Here is a 20,257-nt window from a genome sequence, read left to right on the forward strand (position 1 = left end):
TTTACTGTACAGAAAGCATGCACACATTTATAATCATGTTTATCATGGATGTTTCCTTCTCAAAATTTGATATTTTTTCATAATTAGTCCAATATTCATAAGTAACGAACATATATGAAATGTGGTAACAAACATTTCTCATCATGTTATGTAATTTTATTTTATTTCTATTTAAACTAAATGGCAAAATCACTTGCTGACATTGCATTTTGTTTGGCGAAATCCGTATTCTTTTAATGAAGATTAAAACACATATTTTCAATATTTATTGTATTATATTTGTTCTTGTATGACATACATAAATTATTTGTGGAGTGTAAAACATGCAGTATTTTTATATTCCTGAAAAAGGGAAAAGTCAAAATAATACCAATTACTTAAACATTGGGTATATCACTAACAATAAATCCCATCCCAAGTATTCCTTAGTTATTAAACTCCTACAGTGTTTTATTATACATTGTTATAATTTGATATTAATAATCTTATGTTTTGTGTAAAGCCACTGAAAAGTAATGAAACCCCCTGGTAACGTACATTTTACATCTAAATTTTATGATAAAATGTCGTAACTTGAAAACGTCACAACTCAAAAACCCATCAATTCTTGTTGAAAAAAAAAATTAAATTTTTTGTAATGTTGAATCATTGATGTTTAAATATCAATCAATGTTTTTCTTTTTTCTTATTATCTATTTTATGAATGATGTCACTGGGTCTTTGCATCCCTTTATTGAGTTTGAGTGAAAACACATGTCATTTCTAAACTTTAGATATGTGGTTGTTGCTAAACATGTTTAGTTTCTTAAATCTACTCTTAATAAATAAGCAATCGTATATATTTTTGGTAGGATTAAAGGAAAACACTGTCAGCATTCATTTTTATCATACATTATACAAAAAATTACTTGTATACAACATACAAAAACATTTTCTCTTTTTTTTATATATATCAAAAGAACTATATTTTCTTTGTTACCGAAAAAAAAAAAAAATCAGAGAAAATAACGTAAGTTAAAGTGTCTATTCTTGCGGGAAAAAATTAAAAATGGAGTATTTTTCAGTCGATTTTTCTATGCAATTGTCTGAAATCTATCTATCAAACAATTTAGTTGTTGGTTCGCCTTTCTCGTCTATAGTCTGTTAAACATCCAATTATGAAACGGATTTGGCAGACTCTGTGGTGTCTTTTATTTCACTGGTATATATCGAGTCGAGTTTCATTAGGCCATTCCAAGTTTTTTCTCTGTTTAGCGTCTACCCATCTTTCAAAAACCTACCTACCTATTCGTAAAAAACACACAAACCAAAAAATAAAACAAAGAATATATTATCATAAAAATGAGGTCAATCATAGGATTTGGCTTCATTAATCTATTTTTCTAACAGAAAGATATATTCTTAAGCAAAATCAAGATATTGAATGCTTAAAGTTAACCTAACATGACATATTGTAGACAAATACTTAGAGATATTGACAGAATTAAAAGATTTTGACCAGAATAATCAGTTTCAGGACTCCTGATTTTGTTTGTTTTTTCTGGTATTGGGTGTCAAAAACCTAGACGCACGCGGACACCAAACACAGAAAAAACTTGGAATGGCCTTATAGATGCATTTTATTTCTCAGATGATGAAGCTGTTCTGCATTCTGTTGCTTCTTCACACGGTAGAGGGGGACATACAGTCCGGGAGTTGTAAAGACATATTGCAGGGTTACTTAGCAGGACAAGTGTCGCATCAGGTAGAAGCTTTAAAACAAGGATTCAAAAGCTTCACTACTGAAATCGTAAAAGCTGTGAAAAAATTGGAGGGGCAGGTGAACAGTGGTCTCCGAAACGACGGTATGGTGTTGAGAGATAAAAATGTATCATACGTCTTTCTTTTAAGATTTAATATATTTACGAATAATACTGCATCAATTATTACTGTATATTTTATTCAATTTTTAGCAGATACAAGATATAGAAGCAGTGTTTACACAAGATGGGGAAAGAAAATGTGTCCTCCCAATGCAGAATTGGTTTATTCTGGTAAATGAAAGCCTTTTTTTCATTAGATTTTACGTTAAGATTTTGGGGAGGTTGAGGGGAGACTCTGAAATATGTAAATACTTATGTGAATAATTACATATATTAATACATATGTTCATATGTATTATAGGATTTGTTGGAGGGTCACAAGGTGGTGATAGAGGAGCGGCTGTAGATACTCTTTGTTTACCCAGGGATCCAGAGTGGGACATCTATACGGATGGAATTGATGGGGATAGGGCTTATGTATACGGGGCGGAGTACCAAACATATACCTTCACGGGTTATCTTTCTTCGTACCATAATCATGATGTACCCTGTGCTGTTTGTCTTGTTCGAAGTAGATCCGTAGTGAAAGTATTTCCAGGTAAGAGAAAAGGGCTAATGTGTTTAACATACATTTTTTCTGGGGTTAATGCAATGGTTTGAAGAAAGCCTTCACATGCTGTTTACTGCTATATAATTGTAACAGCATTTCAAGGTGAGATATACAAACTGACCAAATAAAATAAATAACCTTCAAAGCTCTCAAATGATAGACAAATTACTGATAGGTGTATAAAAATAACTACGGGAAATATATGGATCTCACAAAAAGCTGAATTATAAGAAGCTTTTATTGATCTCACTGATAGTCAAATTACAAGAATTACACGACATTCTGGGAACTCACTGATAGTCAAATTACAAGAATTACATGACATTCAAGGAACTCACTGATAGTCAAATAACAAGAATTACATGACATTTAGAGATCTCAGTGAAAATCAAACTACAAGAATTACATGTCATTTAGGGATCTCACTGATAGTCAAATTACAAGAATTACATGGCATTTAGGGATTTCACTGATAGTCAAATTACAAGACTTACACGTCATTTAGGGATTTCACTGATAGTCAAATTACAAGAATTACATGGCATTTAGGGATCTCACTGATAGTCAAATTACAAGAACTATGTTTGTTTGTGTGGTTGTTGTTTAACGTCCCTCTCGAGAATTTTTCACTCATATGGAGACGCCACCACATGCCGGTGGAGGGCTTTACATTTTTGACCTATACTCGGCACTTAGGGCCATTGAGCAGTGAGGGATCTTTTTCGTGCCAGCACCTACTGCGACACGGGACCTCGGCTTATACGGTCTCTTCCGAAGGACCGGCCTCCACGTCCCGCAGTGGATTCGAACCCGCGACTCTAGAGAAAACGCTTCAACCACTGCGCCACGCGGGTGACCAAGAATTATTTGACAAGTAAGGATCTCACTGATAGACAAATTATAATAAATAGAGGATAATCCATGGTTATCACGGATAGTCATATTCACTGCTTAATTAGGTGACATTCAGGGATTTCACTTATAGCCAAATTATAATATAAGCAGAGGTCATTCAGAGAACTCACTCATATCTCATATTACAATTATAATAATTTCAAGGAACTCGCTGATAGGCAAAATCTTACAGATTAAAAAATTATGAAATCAGGCCTGGAGGTTATAAAATTTTTTGAGTACATACTCCGTGCTCAAACTCAAACTCTGTTCTCCGATACCATAAACACACTCAAAATTTATACACAACTTAGAGTGGAAGTTTGGAGCATGAGTATGGTTTTGGAGTACGGAATATGAGTTTGAGCACGGAGTACGTACTCAAAAAGTTTTATAACCTCCAGGTCAGGATAAGCCTCAGTAGACATTTCGGGATATCCCATTGATTAACTAACTATAATTACTAGTGCCCAGGGTACTAAGGTTTTTTTTTTCTGATAGCCCAGCTACAATAATAGCAGGACACTTTATATCGAATAATTTAATGTTTCATCCACTGATCTTATATTTTTTCTAACTTTATTCTCTTGTCACTTTGTACTGTACAAAACTTAATGTCGAATTGTTAACGTGTTGGTTCAATTTAAAAAAAAAAACAACACCCATTAAACTTCCAAAAACATAAAAAAAAAATATTTCTTTTGACTATTATTTACAGCAAGAAACACCTGTTATAGAGGCTGGACATTAGAGTACCAAGGATATCTAATGGCGGGTTTTTATAATCAGCATGCTGGGACAACATATACATGTGTAGACAAGCAACCAGATGTTTTAGATGGCGGCCAGACAAGTAGAAATGGCCACCTGTTTTATCCTGTAGAGGCTCGTTGTGGCGCCCTGAAATGTCCACCATATGTAGAAGGAAGGGAATTAGTGTGTGCTGTCTGTTCCATATGATACAAAATACGTAAAATGGGATACATGTCATTAATAATGTTGAATTGTGTATGAAAAGCTTAGCATTAGTTGTCAAAATATCAGACAGTTGTTTATCAAATGGGATGTAAAGTGAAAGTTGCCACTTGCAGAAATTTTAAACAGTTAAGGATATCCGATCCTCAGCCAGGAGGGATAACTCTTAAATTTATCATTTCATTTAAAAAGTCTTAAAATGGAGCTTGAAATTGAGATCTTTTTGTGCAACAATTTTCATTTTATGCATCTCAATATGATTCAAGATTCTTTGAAGTCTTAGAAACAGTCTTATAAAAATTTGACATTTGTATTCCATAAAAGAAAAAAAATATGAATTATAATTTTTAGAGAAATTGAATTTCTTTTAGTCTAGCATTAGATACCAATGCTTATTAGCATGATATGAAATTAAACGTGATATGTGAAGTCTAGCAATGAAAGCACAAGCTTTTTTACATTATGTATTATAAATAATTGAAGTAAAAAGAACTAAAACACTGTATAAGCATAAAAAGGACGCAATTTGCAATTTTCTCCAATTGTCTGGATACTTTTATTTTTCTATCCTTAATTATACTTGTTGATCAATTTTCTATTAGAAAATGCATAGCTGGTGTTTTTATTCGAATTTCCTGAAAATAAATTTGAGATTTGATAATTTTCCCTACATAATATGATTAACAATAATTATGAACTTTTAAAGAAATACCACGGGTAAATTCACGTTACTACGTGAAATCGGAGACATTTTTGTGAGCATTTTCCATTACTTAAAAGCTGATTTTCAGAACCTGAGGATCGGACTACCTTAAGTGAAGAATTATGAGAAATTGAAAAAAAAAATTATTGGTTATTTATCAGATCAGGTATTTCCCGAACTTAATGTTGATATTTTATTTTAACTTGAATAAAGTACTCTTCACCAGTGACTTGTGTTTTATTAGTAACGATTGTAAAATATGAAATTAAAATTTGAGAAGGATGTTAGCAGTACCTTATGACTATATGTAGTATTCTATGAGAAAAATGACTGATTCATAAAGATATTCAACGCGTGCTGTCATTTCATTAATTTTCATTATAAAAAATACATATTGAAAATAAAAACGGCAGTATATGAGCAATTAATGGCATCCTCACAATGTCAAGGTTTTGTGATTTCGGAACTCCACACAAACCCTTGACATAAGTCGCTATTTAAAAGTTGGGTGTTGTAGTTACACATGACGTAATGGGTAATATTATAAACGAACTAATGAGAATGTATTTTTCAAATCTGTAGTTTTCAAATGGTCCAACTCCTGCGCATATCTTTTGTTACTGTTAGGATGACGATCTTCAAAAAATTAATCCCCGATGTTTCATTTAATATAACTAGTCACAAATCCTACAATATCGACACTTTCCATTTTAAAGACGAGTCATATTTGTTTACAAAACTTACCTACAATAAAAGCTGTTTTTTGATTGGTTCCAGTCCTAGACTAGGAACAAATGAAATAGTAGCTTTCTAGCCCAACTTATGTCAAGGGTTTGTTTGGAGTTCCGAAATCACAAAACCTTGACATTGTGAGGATGGAGCAATGGATGCACTCAGTATACGCCGTCTGTTTTATGGTAAAGGTCAAGTATTAGTCTGAGATAACTTGGTTGTTGCTACATGTATTTGAATTCAAGTGTATACTGATTATTGTATATAATAAAAATGAATATTCCCTCTCCCAATTCTGGTTATAGCTTAAGTCCTTTAAAATTTTTCTCTGCGTCCAGGTTATTTAAACTGCTTGGTAGTCATCAACAACATATAAATATTGATTCATTTTCTTCAAGGATCTAAGTTTATGGTCTTAACATGATCTCACAATTCACTTGTCCAATAACCTTCATCTTTGAAATGTGACACCGAATCACAACCAACATAAGATCACAGTCATTAGGCAAAAACAGGAACATCGATTTCGCACTGTGCAATTAGGGTGACGTCACAATGCAGGATATCAACTCCATAAAAGACGTTATTTTTCTATTAGTTCAGTAAAATAATTCTTTAATGATAACATGTATAAAATCATGAGTAAAAAAATTAAAAAAAACTTGCTTTCGACTAAGTCTTAATTGTTTATTATGTTTCAGTTTAATTTTCATTTATCATCAGATAATTATTAATTTATGATTATATAAAAAGAGTTTACAATAGGTACTCCCCAACCTGGGAGTGTGTAAGATATGAACGTAAGTCGTCGTGATTTTCCGGATTGTAAAAGTGCATGATGAATAAAAATGGAAAAGTTGTTCAACCTGTGAAAAAAATGTTTTGAATATGCTACAGCTGCGAATGACACAAGGATAATTTTTTCTACATTTTGCCATGCAGCATAGCCTACTCTGCAGAAATCATCGGCATCATCACGTGACAAAGATCCAGGGTATCAGCATCTGGTTCATCTTGAGATCGGAATATAAATAGGCCTACATCTTCATTTTGAAGACAAAAAATATTCTTATCATTCATCACTGACTTAGACTAATCACATCGGTGAATCAATTTGATGAACAAATGCAATAAAATTTCTATTTATTTATTTTATTTATTTATTTTTATTATGTTACTTTTATTTATTTTTTATTTTATTTAAATATTTATTTATTTTTATTATTTATTTATTTATTTATTTATTTATTATTTATTTATTATTATTCTTTTTTTTTAAATTTTTTTATTTTTTATTTTTTTATTTTTTTTTGCTTTGAAGACAGTCTGAAATAAAAATGATCTCCCTTTTAGCTTTGAATATCTTGTGCTTTCTTGGATATGAAAGTACTTTTAAAATTTTAAAATGCTAAACTTTGTTACGGTCGGTTTGATGCTTTGCAACAATTTTACTTAATTGTATTTACATGAAATACTTCCCTGAACATATTTGGAGTACATACATGAGGGGGAATATGTTCTTATGAGCATGTGGGGAGTACGGGTATCTACATAACTAGATAGATCTACTCTACTATTTATTACTAAGTCCTAGACTATATACAGTGTAATTATCTGTTGATCCCTGATTATCCTCTTTCTCTTGCTCTTTGGAACATAGCTTTAGCTATCAGTACAGTGTGTATTATACTCAGGTGAAGGTTAAAGCCCTTGGGTCTCTTGTTTAAGGGGAGATTCTATGGCAGGCAATATTTTCCACGAGGGGGGGTCTTTCAGCCCGTAACCTGGGCCGGTTTCTCCGGAAGGGAAGTTTATGCTACAAAACCAGTGCGTACACTTAAAAACTGTTATTGCGTGTATCTGCATAATTTTGGTAGACAATACCCCCACCCCCACCCCCAAATACAAGATCAGTTACAATCTTTTTTTTTCTTATCATATAAAGTGTTCAAATACGCCTCACTTAATTTGATTTGATTTTGCCAATAAATTCACATCTTCTTTTTAACTTTGGGGCAATATCTATTAAGAATAATAAGCAACCTTTAATGGGATTAGAAACGATTGTTACAAAAACAGCAGAGGATTTGGGTCTTCAATTTTTTTTTTCAAGTGATTATCCTCCCAATACAGACATGTTTTCTAAACAGTAACGGGATATGAGCTTGTACATCGTAACACAAATACCTATCACTATGATCCTCCAATAATCGTTATTATACAATAATATCAACAAATGTCTTTCGAAAGATACAAAATTTTTATGAAGTGCATGCCGAACGTTGATAGGAAAGATACTCTGTAATGAAATGATCATTGTTGGCGAAATCTTTGACTTGTACGAAAACTGCATAATGATCAAACTGTCGGTGAAGGTATACAATTTTTTAATTTTTTTTTATAATAATGTCAATAATATTTAATATGTTAATACAATAGTTAAAGTATAAAAGACACCAGTAGCATTTTCCTGATAGGAAACTCCATTCATTCACAATTCTATGCATTGATTTCTTATTTACGTAATATTTCCTTTTGTTTCGTACATTCAGCTTGGAGAAATCACTGTTCTAACAACTACTTCAATCTAATAAAGAAAAATATTCTCGAATCAATAGAGAAGACAGAAGTTTACGCAATGTAATTTGCATATGCTGAGGAAGAACTTTTTATTATAGAGGCAGGCCGGACCTTATATGCTATCATGTTTGAACCCCCCCCCCCCCAAGACCGTCAAATGATATTATGCATGCAACAACCGACGTATCTCATAGAGGTCCGGAATTATTTCAAAGCAATTGGTTTTCAACTTTTAAATTTAAATATGAAAATAGGGTTTGGTAGTTTACATGTAGTTGTAAGTGCTCTCTCTCTCTCTCTCTCTCTCTCTCTCTATGTACACTATTGTACCTAGCATGCCCCACTAAATGCACGAAAACCACTGCAGCTATGACCAGTAGCTTAATCATACATTGCACGATCGTGGCGTTCGAGTCCATGGACTAAGTGCAAATGGACTCGATGCAAAGACTAAGTAAACGTATACATGTATGGTACATGTAGTCCCGAAGGGCCCTGGCCACATGTATACATGTACGTCACGAGAAAACAGGCGAATGCTAGCAAATGTTAATGGTTCACTTTTTTCTCACAATTTAGAGCTTGAAGTCAGCATGAATGTCTATTATTCTGAACGCATCGCCGCTGCATTTAAAACGGACGAGCAACCGGAACGTTGTTGAATATAGTTAAAATCAACTGGACGTTGCTGTTTTAATCCTGAATTATGACTATATTAACGCGCGACGGAAAAGGGAGAAGTTTTAACCAGTTCCCAAAGCCTTCAATGAATGAAAAGAAAACACCAAATAGTGCTGGGGTGGGCACATCTTCATTATATATTAGTGACATTTTGGGTAGAAAGAACCTGTTTGGTCTCGTTCCCATATAGTGAAAAAGTCTTTGACCCGTTTGTATCACTCAAATTGTATTCATTAAATGCTGACATTATATACTTCCTCACGATGTACGCATGCGCGTTGTGAAGTATTTGTCACCTTAACCTACTGTAATTTAAAGAAATGGCAAATTTTAACTAGAAGTTCAAATTGAGTTTTTTTTTTTTTTTTTTTTTTTTTTTTTTTTTTTTTTTTTTTTAGCGATGACGTACTCCCAAGTAACAGCAGAGTACAGGTTCTGTCAAGTGGGTGTCTTCAAGTGGTTTTTTTTTGTTTTTTTTGTTTTTTTTTTTTAATTTTATTTTATAAAAGCCCATGTCCACCAGACTTAACAGTCAATATTTCATTTGTCTTTACCACAAAAAAAAATTGTAGGTGTTAAATTAATTCATAAATCTGTTAAAGTTTTTGTTTGAATCCAACATACCCCCCCCCCCCAACTTTGAGACAAAACAGGTTAATTTGGGTCTAGCTGGCAAGCTTTTCTAGAGTGCAAAACTGCTATAATTATTTCAAAAAAATCATTAGTACTTTTTCATATCCACTGACGTTTTTTCATCAAAATTTTGATTTTATAAGGTACAAGTGTATTTTGTTTACTACCAGAAGCAACATCAAACCAAGCAATTATTTTTTTTTTTTAATGAATTAATGCAATCTTTGAATTAAGAGTATCATTTACTTAAAAGGACACTCTGATGTGAGATAAATTTGTTTAAAATATGGTAAATAAAAGAAATACACGGGGAAAATTATATATGAATACCTCTCTTTTGTTATGAACGAAATGTGATTGTGATGTCATAGGTATTTGACGTACATGACGTCATAATCATCACCATAAACAAAGAAACTAAGCAGAAAGAAAGGTCAGTCTGAGAATTACAGCTTTGTAATATTTGCTTAATTTTCTGAGTTACAACTGTCTGTGATAAGTGAAAACTATTTTACAATTTCTTTTGTAGAAATATTTATAATAATGGACTACAGTGAAATACTGGATTTCAGTGACAAGGGAGTAAGTACACACCAAAGCTTTAGTTTATGTTTAATGTCGATATATTATGTAATCTTTTATTGTTACTATATTTATCTATTTCTTTCTGAAAAAGTAAAAAAGTGATTTATGCATAAATTGCGGTTTATGTTATTTTTTTGTCTTATTTCAGGAGACCAAACTGGAAATTTTAAAATTTTCTTATAATTGGGCTGAGGAAGTAGAGAGACAAGAAAGACTGGAGGTATACTTAATATATTTATTGGTGACATTTTCTGGCCATTATATATGTAGCCTTTACTATTTATGCTTTATTGGGATGTTAATGATAATAATAGGTTACACAATTAATTCGCATTATACATGTACATGTAATCGCCTTTTCCAATTTTTTTTAAATTTTTGTATATAATTATTTGTTTAAGGCAATTGAGTTAAAAGAAAAAGAAGGAATGAAGATTTTGCGAGCCATTATGAGCAAAGTTCACCTTGAAATGATTGTAAGTTAAAAAAAAAAGAATTATAGATTTTTTTATCTCTCATGTCTCAACACTGGATGAAAGAAATGAGTTATTTATTGTTGGGGACTCATCCATACTACTATATTAAAATAATAGACTCGAATTTTTGGCCTTTAATACCGATAAATCGGAAGAGTACTGTCTTTTGTTTGATATATTTTAAACATCATTGGTACTTGAAGATTACCAATTTGTTTTTATTTTTTCTAAATTAAGCTTCGCTAATTAATAATCAACGAAAATTCCTCAAAAAATTCCGGAAATCATCTGGATTTTTTGGATTTTACAATCTTGCGCGTGCGCATTACATTCACGCTAAATCAATCTCCCTTGCAGAGTTGTCGTTCGTTTCTCTCTCATACACGAATGTATGAGCCGTTGGTGGAGAGTGTGTTCAAATCAGAGAAGACAAAAGTAAATACTAAGTAGATATATATTTGTTATTGAAAAATTTCTCTAATAAGAAATCAGTAATATATATGAACAGAATATAAAGCAAATTTCCAATGAAAATTTACACGTATTTGTCATAGGGGTCGGAAGGGGGGGGGGGGCAAGGGGGCTTAGCCCCCCCCCCTTTTTTGCAAAGATAGACATAATATAGGCATTGAAAATTGGGGCTTACCTTTTTTCGTTGGTTTAGCCCCCCCCCCCCCCAACTTTCAAATAGCCACCCCACTTTCAATTTGCTTCTGACGCCTATGTTTGTATTATCGTAATCGTTTCTGAGTTTATATCCATACAAATGTGATATTGTGGCCACGTGGGTAATCATTCGCCATCTCGGAGACACATTTATTATATGTTATTTATATCTCTGGCCATCTCAACGGAGGCAAAAAGCTCATGATCGTAGGAGCAACATTAATGTAACTACCCGATTTATTTTATCCCTCCTTTCTTTTATGCTTTTTTGAGGGGAACTGAAAGGGGGGGGGGTGTTACAACTCCAGTTAGAATCACATCTTAGTGAAGTAGGCATTCTTTTTCCGCTAAAAATTACAATGATAACTACTATATAAAAATTATAGACTCGAATTTTTGGCCTTTAATACCGATAAATCGGAAGAATACTGTCTTTTGTTTTATATATTTTAAACATCATTGGTACTTGAAGATTACCAATTTGTTTTTATTTTTTTCTCAATTAAGCTTCTATTTTTATTACTTTTTCTATGTACTAATTCAAGGATATTACATTAATTTTTATCAAAACAGACAGTCTTTTACAGATTATATACCTGTCTATTACCTGTGTATATATAAAGTATATGTATTAGCCGTGCTTAACTCTTTTATTGTTGAGGTCATATTTTGAACAATTTGAGACCTGCAGTGTTAAAATTGTTACAAAAATTTTTACACCTTTACTTTAATAACTGATTGTGTAAAAAATACCAGCTTAGCACATTTCTTCATTTCATTACTTTGCTTGATATGTATCAGCAGTGTGCTCAACTCCTTGCTGTTGTCATATTTTCAATGAACATCCATAATTTCTTTTATTAAATTTGTTTGGAAGGATGAAATTTATGTAAGCTCCGGCGTGATTCGAACTCAAGACTTGATTTATAGCTAACTGGTGGTCAAACCCATTCTGCGCTACGCCGTTACGTAACAATTAAAAAAACAAAACAAAACAAAACAAACACCAAAAAAAAAAAACCAAAAAAAAACAGAATTATATTCACATTCATTGTTTATTTAAAAAATACCTTACAATATGAATGTGTCGATGTATCTATTTTGTAAATGTCCGATATGCACATGGATGCATTCATAACAATGTCAACCCGTGCACGCACGGGTCAAAGTCTAGTATATATATAATTTATCTATATTACAAAAATTATAGGGATTACATTCTCTCGATCATTGCCAGCTTAATTCGTCCAAACAGTCATAACACGGGTTTTTCCTTGAATTAACTGAATTATCAATTGTTCAGAATTATGAATAACTAATTATTCTAAATATTAATTTATTTTATTTAAAATTAAATTATACTAAATATTCATTATATACAAATTTAATGTAAAAATATATAACAAATATATACATCTGTACTTATTCTAGAGGACAATAAAGAAAAAGTCCAAGGAGATGCAAAAAATTCAGTTCGACATGATGCGGAAGACTGAGGTCATGGAGGCTGTCCATAGAGAGCTCAAGGTACGTAGTACTCAATAATAAATGTACAATTAATAAACATTAAAACAAAAGCATAAAGCTTAAAAATGCAAGCAAATATTTAATTATTTTAGGATGCAGCCACCAGAAAGTCAAGCGAATTGCGACAAATACAGTCCGACATGATGCGAAAGAAAGAGAAAATGGAAGCGGTCCATAGAGAGCTTAAGGTACGTAGTACTCAATAATTAATGTACACTTGAAAAACAGTGAATTAAAGGCATGTAATTTTAAATTTAAAAAAATATATATACCTATAAAAAAAATTTTGTAGGACACAGTCTTCAGAAAGATAACCGAGATGCGACAAATTCAGTCGGACATGATGCGGAAGAGTGAGATAATGAAAGCTGTCCATAGAGAGCTTAAGGTACGTAGTACTCAATAATAAATGTACAATTAATAAACATTAAATTAAAAGCATGTAACTTAAAAATGCAAGCAAATATTAATTATTTTAGGATGTAGCAATCAGAAAGTCAAGCGAATTGCGACAAATACAGTCCGACATGATGCGAAAGAAAGAGAAAATGGAAGCTGTCCATAGAGAGATCAAGGTACACAGTGCTCAATAATTAATTTAACTTTATTAAGCAGTGAATTAAAAGCATGTACTTTTAAATGTAAAAAATATATTTATACTTATTTTAGGACATATTCATCAGAAAGTTAACCGAGATGCGACAAATACAGTGTGACATGATACAAAAGAGTGAGATAATGAAAGCTGTCCATAGAGAGCTCAAGGTACGTAGCGCTCAATAATAAATGTAAACTTTCGGAAAAAGTACTAAGCAATACTAAGATATTTCTACGATGTGAAAACGATTTGGTTTTCAAATAAAGGTGAATATCACCTTGTTTGATAATGTACATGTAGAACTGGACTATTAATTTAAGACTATAATTAGAAACAATAAACATGTTTCAAACGTCTCTTTTAAATCCTTCCTCTATAAAAATTGTTCTTTATAATAGGAAAGAGTAGCCAAAAGGACCAATTATATGACCCAAATTCGAGTAGATACGGCCAGAAAACTAATCATGATGGAAGCAGTCCACAGAGAACTTGCGGTAAGTACATGTACATAAGACTTATGCTTGTGCATATGGTTTTTTTTCTCATGTGATATACACATGTTGTATACGAATATTTTACTTATAATAACATTTATTTCATTTTACTTTTATTTATTTTTTAGATAGTGGAAAGGAAGAAACAGAATTGCCTCATTAAGGTAGGGTTTGATATTGATGTTTTGTAATTTGAAAGGTTAAATGCTCGCGTGGTGTCTTTACTGAAGCTGATTAAATGGCAGTAAATTTATTTTAGACTAAAGTTATATATGTTTAAATATAAATATTTCTATATAGTTGTTAATGGAATTAGAGTCTGAAGATTTTTTTTTATATCCCACATGAATTAGGCGAATTCCCTTTCTTTCTCTAGGAATATGTCAAAGAAATTATAATTGCTGCCAATGAAAAGCTGCGAAAGGAAATTGCTAGAGTAATTATGTCCTTACAACACTTAACCCATTGTGCCCTTGGCTACTAACACTCTAAATAATAATTTAAAATTTCATTTTTGAGATGCTTTGTGTATGCTTCACACACACCCTCTCGCATAGAGAGAGAGAGAGAGAGAGAGAGAGAGAGATTAAACACGAGTTTTAACTAGATGTATTGTGAAATAAGACTTTGTGGGTTTCAATTCTTGTGCATTTCTTTCATGGGTATTATATGCACATTTATGACCCTAACTATATTTAAATATGTAATAGTTAAATGTAATATCCTTCATACTGAGATAATTCGCCCACGAAATTACGTCCCAACGAACTAGTACATTTGCAGCAAATCTACTAAATTAGATGCTAGGAATTTAAATCATTCTACTTTAGTTTATAATTTTTTTCCATCTAGGAATACATCACTAAGATGATTAAAACGGCGAAAGAAAAGCTTCAGAAAGAATTTGAGAAAAATTCAAAAGTACGTTTGTTACCAGCTCTTGCAAATGTTTTTATTTTATTTTTGCTTTTACCTGACCGCTTGAGGAAAATATTTCTTTCTTTAGGACAAAAGTTCCGAATTAAAACCACAAGAGGACCGACAGGAAACCCAGGTAAATTTTATGAAAACTTTAAAGATACATGTATTTGAATTAGCTTTCATGTGTTTTTCCTCTTTGTTTTAAACCTCCTGTTTTAATTTCATATTTAAAGAATTCCAAGTTTGAAGAACGGATGAAAGCTACAGACCATAATTGCGATGAAACGTTTGTTCCCCGAAAGCTGTTCTTATTTAACGTCGATTCCTTCAGAGATGGCCCAGAGGTAAACACCATTATTATTTTAATTTTTACATCCCCCGAGAGACGACATTCAAAAATATTTACTATACTTTTTTCCTAGGATTTTAACAATAAAATTGCTATTCCATATTTTTCAGAGTGACGTGCCAAATGAAATCGTGTCTATTCCGAACCTTTGCTCAAGCATGCGCGCGGAGGATAATCACGCTTATGTTGCAGAAAAGGCTCGTTGTGAGGAAAAGGTATCTTTATAATTGACATTGATGAAAAAATTACAAATTTGTTTTCAAAACTCTTTAAATAGATTATAAATGTCTTTTCACAAACACATTTTTTTTATTTAAAACAGTTTTGATTTTTTTTTTCTTCAGGAATTCCTTCCAACAAAGAGAAGAGGCCTCAAAACTCGCATTTTAAAGTTCTTTGGATTTAAATAAAATGCTACAAATATGAGAGACTGTTAGTAATTTATTGGTTTGTTTTAGAGTTGGAGCTTGATCTGTGAAATATTTTGATATATTTAAAATTGAAAATATCACAAATATATGACATATCGAAAATTTTGTTTGGTTGTTGTTGTTTTATTTTGGGGTTTTTTTCGTAAGAAAATCAGTCACCGAAATCTGTTGGAGATGGAGTTTCTAGATCTATTTAATTAAAATATACTATATGTGTGTAAGTGAAAAGGCAAAAGTACATAGTGATGTTTGAATTCCCAATATTGTGAATGTAGTGATGAAAAATAAACTTATTCTTTACCTACTTGTCCAGCAAAACTATTTCTCCTCAGCAGTTGTATGGCAACAACATAAAGAATTTTTGCAGGGTTTCCAGATAGTTCCCTTTCGAATTTTATGAAATAAATGATATATATTATATCATATTTATTTATTAATTATATATCAACTAAATAATATTTAAATAAAATAATATCTTTTATTCATTTTTGTCATCTGGGCCAAATGCTTAAATAAGTATATCTGAAAAATGATGAAAGTGTTCTACATAAAGTTATATTTCTACAGTTTAAAACATGGTATATTAAATGGATGTTCACATAGTAGGAATGATAAAAACCATTTTAACACAAAATCTTCTCAAGTGATTTTGAACAAATTCAATTATATCAATATTTAAAAAGAATAGGATTGTTTTTAAAGCACAGATATATGTGGTAAAAAGAAAAAAAAAGAAGAAAAAAATGTAATTGGCCTCGAATTTTTATTATAGATCTAGGTCATTTGAATATAAATTCGAGGCCAATTACATTTTCTTTTTTTTTCTTTTTTTTCTTCTTTTTTTTCAATTTTTACCACATATTATACATGTATATATGAAAATGTGCGAATTTCGAGATATAAGTAAAATTGAAATGAAAAGGCACATGTAAAATGGTAATATAACTCGACTCTATCATTATAAAGTCGCATTTGTCAATATTCCTATATCAACAAGATCACAAGTCATTCCCCCAGTGACCTGCCACCGACCTTCGCTAGTGTTTCAGCTGCAAATTAGAATGGAGACTGCTTTTCATGAAATATAATTCCAAGATAAACAGTCTGCAATTTCTCACTTCCAATCCTGAATTGAAACTGCGTGGTTGGTTTGGTTTGAACATATTTTTTGTATAAATAATATACAAATGGTTTGAACACAAGTTCTAACAACTTACGAGGTTCTCACCATAAATGGATACAACTGTCAAGGTCTATATTATAGAGAAAAAAAAAATATTGATATATACAAACATATTTGTTTTAAACATACATTCATTACATGATAAATATATAACTAACTAGAGTTTTAGTGTAAGGCTGTAATAATTAATTGAATCTTCCAGAATCTCTTATAAATTTTTGTACAGATTGAAAAATATATTTATTGATTTCAACATTTTGTGACTCATCTCCCCACAGAAGTAGGTGACAATCAATAATATTCAATTTAGTGTTTGGTTTAATAAGACACAGTAGGTTTCTTAATAGTTCCTCTCTAGCATGTTGATATTTGTTACATACAACTGCGTGGTTGATGTCCCTTACGATTATGCACAACATTTGACTTTTCGCTGTTAACACTTAATCGCCATTTTATACACCAATCATAAAATAGGTCCAGTAAAACTTGCATATCATTTCATTTTCTGTTAATAACACGATATCTTCTGCGTATAAAAGCAAAGAAACTTTCTCATCATTGATTGGAATTCCAGTATTTGTTTCCTTAATATTCACAGCTAAGTCGTTAATGAAAATTGAGAACAATGTAGGTGATAAAGTATCTCCCTGACGAACCCCGATTTTACTTATAAACCAATTTGTATGAAAATTATTCAAGCGCACACATGATTCAATCTTCAGGTAAAGGTTAGAAATAGCATTATACACAAACCGTCAATTCCATTGAGCCTAAGTTTATATTGTAACAGTTGCCTGTCCACCAAATCAAACGCTTTTTGAAAATCTATAAACGTTGCGAATGTCGACTTTTTCAGAGATGATAAATCCTTAATTTTATTTAATTTATGAAAATTCGGAGCATTTGGAATGTTTATTTTGCTGCATTTGAGAAGGCGTTTTTTATGTATGGCACTGGATACTTTAACTAACGCTAATTGCTGCTTGGCTATAATTTGAAATTAATCTATCTATTCCTTTATCTTATTTCATGTTTATTTTGAAATATTCATTAAAACAAAAGACACACTGACAACGCGATATTACGTAGATAACATGGAAAAAGGTTAAAATATTTTGTTTTGTCCCCAACATTAAGAAGGTTAACCTGTTTAATTAGAAGAATATCAAATCAATCCCCTCTAACAATAGTCTAAATGTCTGTTTCTAATTATCCATGCATAGTTGGGAAATATCTGACTATCAAGAGAGCCAACAATAAACGATTTCTTAGTACTTCGATCATACTTACATATATTTGTAGCATAGATTTACTTGAAAAATTCCATTATACTGAGGCTTAGCTGGTGCAATACTTTAACTGTGTTATTCTCTTTAATAATAAAGGCAATTTATTATACTTTTTAGTTCAGTTGGAAAAGCAACATTACTCAATTAATAAGCAATTCCTAAATGAAGACACCATACCTTTTTTCACGAAGTGATCTCTTGTATTTATTTCAAGGAGTCTATTTCTAGGGGTCTAGGGTGATCTTTGAAATCAATTTCATGAGTATCTTTAAAAAAAAAAAAAAAAAAAAAAATTATTTCTCAGAAATAATTTATTAATAAAAATAAATATTAGCAAATAAAAGACGTCGGAGATTCATTGCAAGAATTTTGAATTATGTTTTGCAAAAAAATATAAATTTCAAGACTTTCCTAACAACTTGCTCGAAACATTTTGAAAAATTCAAATTCTTTGAGAAACAAGATGTGTTAGTGAAACAATGATGCCCCCGTATGGCAGCTTATGGCAAAGGTTAAAGTTTCTCAAATGCAAGTCAAACTCCAAGGTCAAGGTCAAGAAATAAAATTTAAATGGAAAGTTTATCCTTTCCAAAAGAAGATATTGGTTTTAACATGGTACTTGTCTAGCGATTTGTAGGTAATATAAACGAAAACAAACGATTCAATCCGCAGAGTTTCCTTACTGGTCAAGACGTAAGGTAAAATCTTAAAGTACATAACTATCACGGTTATGACATTGACACGATTTCACTATATCTACTGAATATATATACCTGTATAATCTTGATCGCTGAATGGTTGTTTGAGTTGAGTCACAGATATCATAAATCTATAGCGCATCATCAGCATTATGCATAAGTAGTGAATGGCTTGAACGGTTTATTGACTGATGCAAGGGTAAGGGTTAAAAGTCACGTTTTGTACTTACTGTAATTAGAAATAATTACTTCAGGATCTCATAGGCAAACAGGTTTCATCATTATGAGCACCTTATTACATCTGTTGGGACTAAATGTGGTGTCCTGAAATGTCCACCTTATGTCGGTGGAAGAGAAGTAATATATATAATCATATAATTGATTAATAGCATTAATTATTTGAGCGGAAATAAATATTTTGATGGTATGGTATTGTGTTATCATGTCAATAAAATGTTATCATGAAATAAAGTTCAATAAAATAAACTGAGAAAAAAAAGAAAAGTAAGAATTCTGTAAGTATATAGAATTTGCTGGAAAACAATCTGGGTGCTGCATTAACATGCCTGCTAATATATTGATATGTGATTCCAATATAAAAGGCTTATTCATCATATCATGGGAGAAGCAGAGAATAAACTAAGAAAGTACTGACATGACATATATGACATATACATGACTGACACATGTTAGTCTTTAATTTGTCTTGTATTTGACGCTGTGGATTAATTACGCAGCTTTGTTAAGGCTTTCCGAAGGCTAATACATGTATGTTTGTTTTTTGTACGTTGTTTAACGTCCCTCTCGGGAATTTTTCACTCATATGGAGAAGCCACCACTTGCCGGTGGAGAGCTGCAAGTTTTGTCCTATACTCGGCACTTACGGCCATTGAGCAGTGAGGGATCTTTTTCGTGCCAGCACCACCTCGGTTTATATGGTCTCATCCGAAGGACCGGTCTTCACGTCCCACAGTGGGATTCGAACCCGCGACGTAAGGATCTACTCCTTACGCCGCAACTCTAGAGCAGACGCTCTAACCACTGCGCCACGCGGCGACTGAAGGCTAATATGAGATACATCCTTACTCTTTAATTTCAAGCGAGGTTTTGATTTTAATTTGTTAACTTTGTATAAATGCCAATTTGCAAAGGGACCCATAAGGTATTAATTGTTATAAAGAAGTTTTGTGATGCTACGTGACTTAGTTGATTACGTCACAGACACTTATAATTTTTCTTAAATGTTGCACAAAAATCGCATCGTCGTAAGTGCATGACAAAATTATTGTGAACGTTTTATTTTATTCATAAGTCGATCAATCTTATTCTAACGTATAACAATATAATGTGCTGGGGCAAATCTGAATTTTATTTGTAATTAAAGTAAATAATTTATGAGAACACAAAATAGGATAAAATGTCCACTATTC

At 31.8% G+C, this 20,257-nt stretch overlaps 1 protein-coding gene and 1 long non-coding RNA gene across 2 annotated transcripts; both read left to right on the forward strand.

The window, feature by feature from the left end:
- The first annotated feature begins 1,633 nt into the window (after positions 1-1,633).
- On the forward strand, positions 1,634-4,266 carry LOC133189036 (short-chain collagen C4-like). Its single transcript, XM_061324478.1, has 4 exons — positions 1,634-1,826; positions 1,953-2,033; positions 2,164-2,400; positions 4,025-4,266. The coding sequence occupies exons 1-4, from the start codon at positions 1,634-1,636 to the stop codon at positions 4,264-4,266; spliced, it is 753 nt and encodes a 250-aa protein (XP_061180462.1).
- A 10,905-nt stretch (positions 4,267-15,171) lies between these two features.
- On the forward strand, positions 15,172-15,653 carry LOC133189038 (uncharacterized). The gene is made up of 3 exons (XR_009721388.1): positions 15,172-15,221; positions 15,337-15,441; positions 15,571-15,653. It is a non-coding gene; the product is annotated as an uncharacterized LOC133189038 (long non-coding RNA).
- The last annotated feature ends 4,604 nt before the right edge of the window (positions 15,654-20,257 follow it).

Source organism: Saccostrea echinata, unplaced genomic scaffold (genome assembly GCF_033153115.1).
Source record: "Saccostrea echinata isolate AGI-Se365-2 ecotype Australia unplaced genomic scaffold, CSIRO_AGI_Sech_v1 ptg000016l, whole genome shotgun sequence".
Lineage (NCBI taxonomy): Eukaryota > Metazoa > Mollusca > Bivalvia > Ostreida > Ostreidae > Saccostrea > Saccostrea echinata.

Coding starts and splice junctions, on each gene's coding strand:
- LOC133189036 (XM_061324478.1), top strand. CDS start 1,634: ATGAAGCTGTTCTGCATTCTGTTGCTTCTTCACACGGTAGAGGGGGAC. Junction 1,827..1,952: donor ATTGGAGGGGCAGGTGAACA/GTGGTCTCCGAA, acceptor TTCAATTTTTAG/CAGATACAAGATATAGAAGC. Junction 2,034..2,163: donor TGCAGAATTGGTTTATTCTG/GTAAATGAAAGC, acceptor TATGTATTATAG/GATTTGTTGGAGGGTCACAA.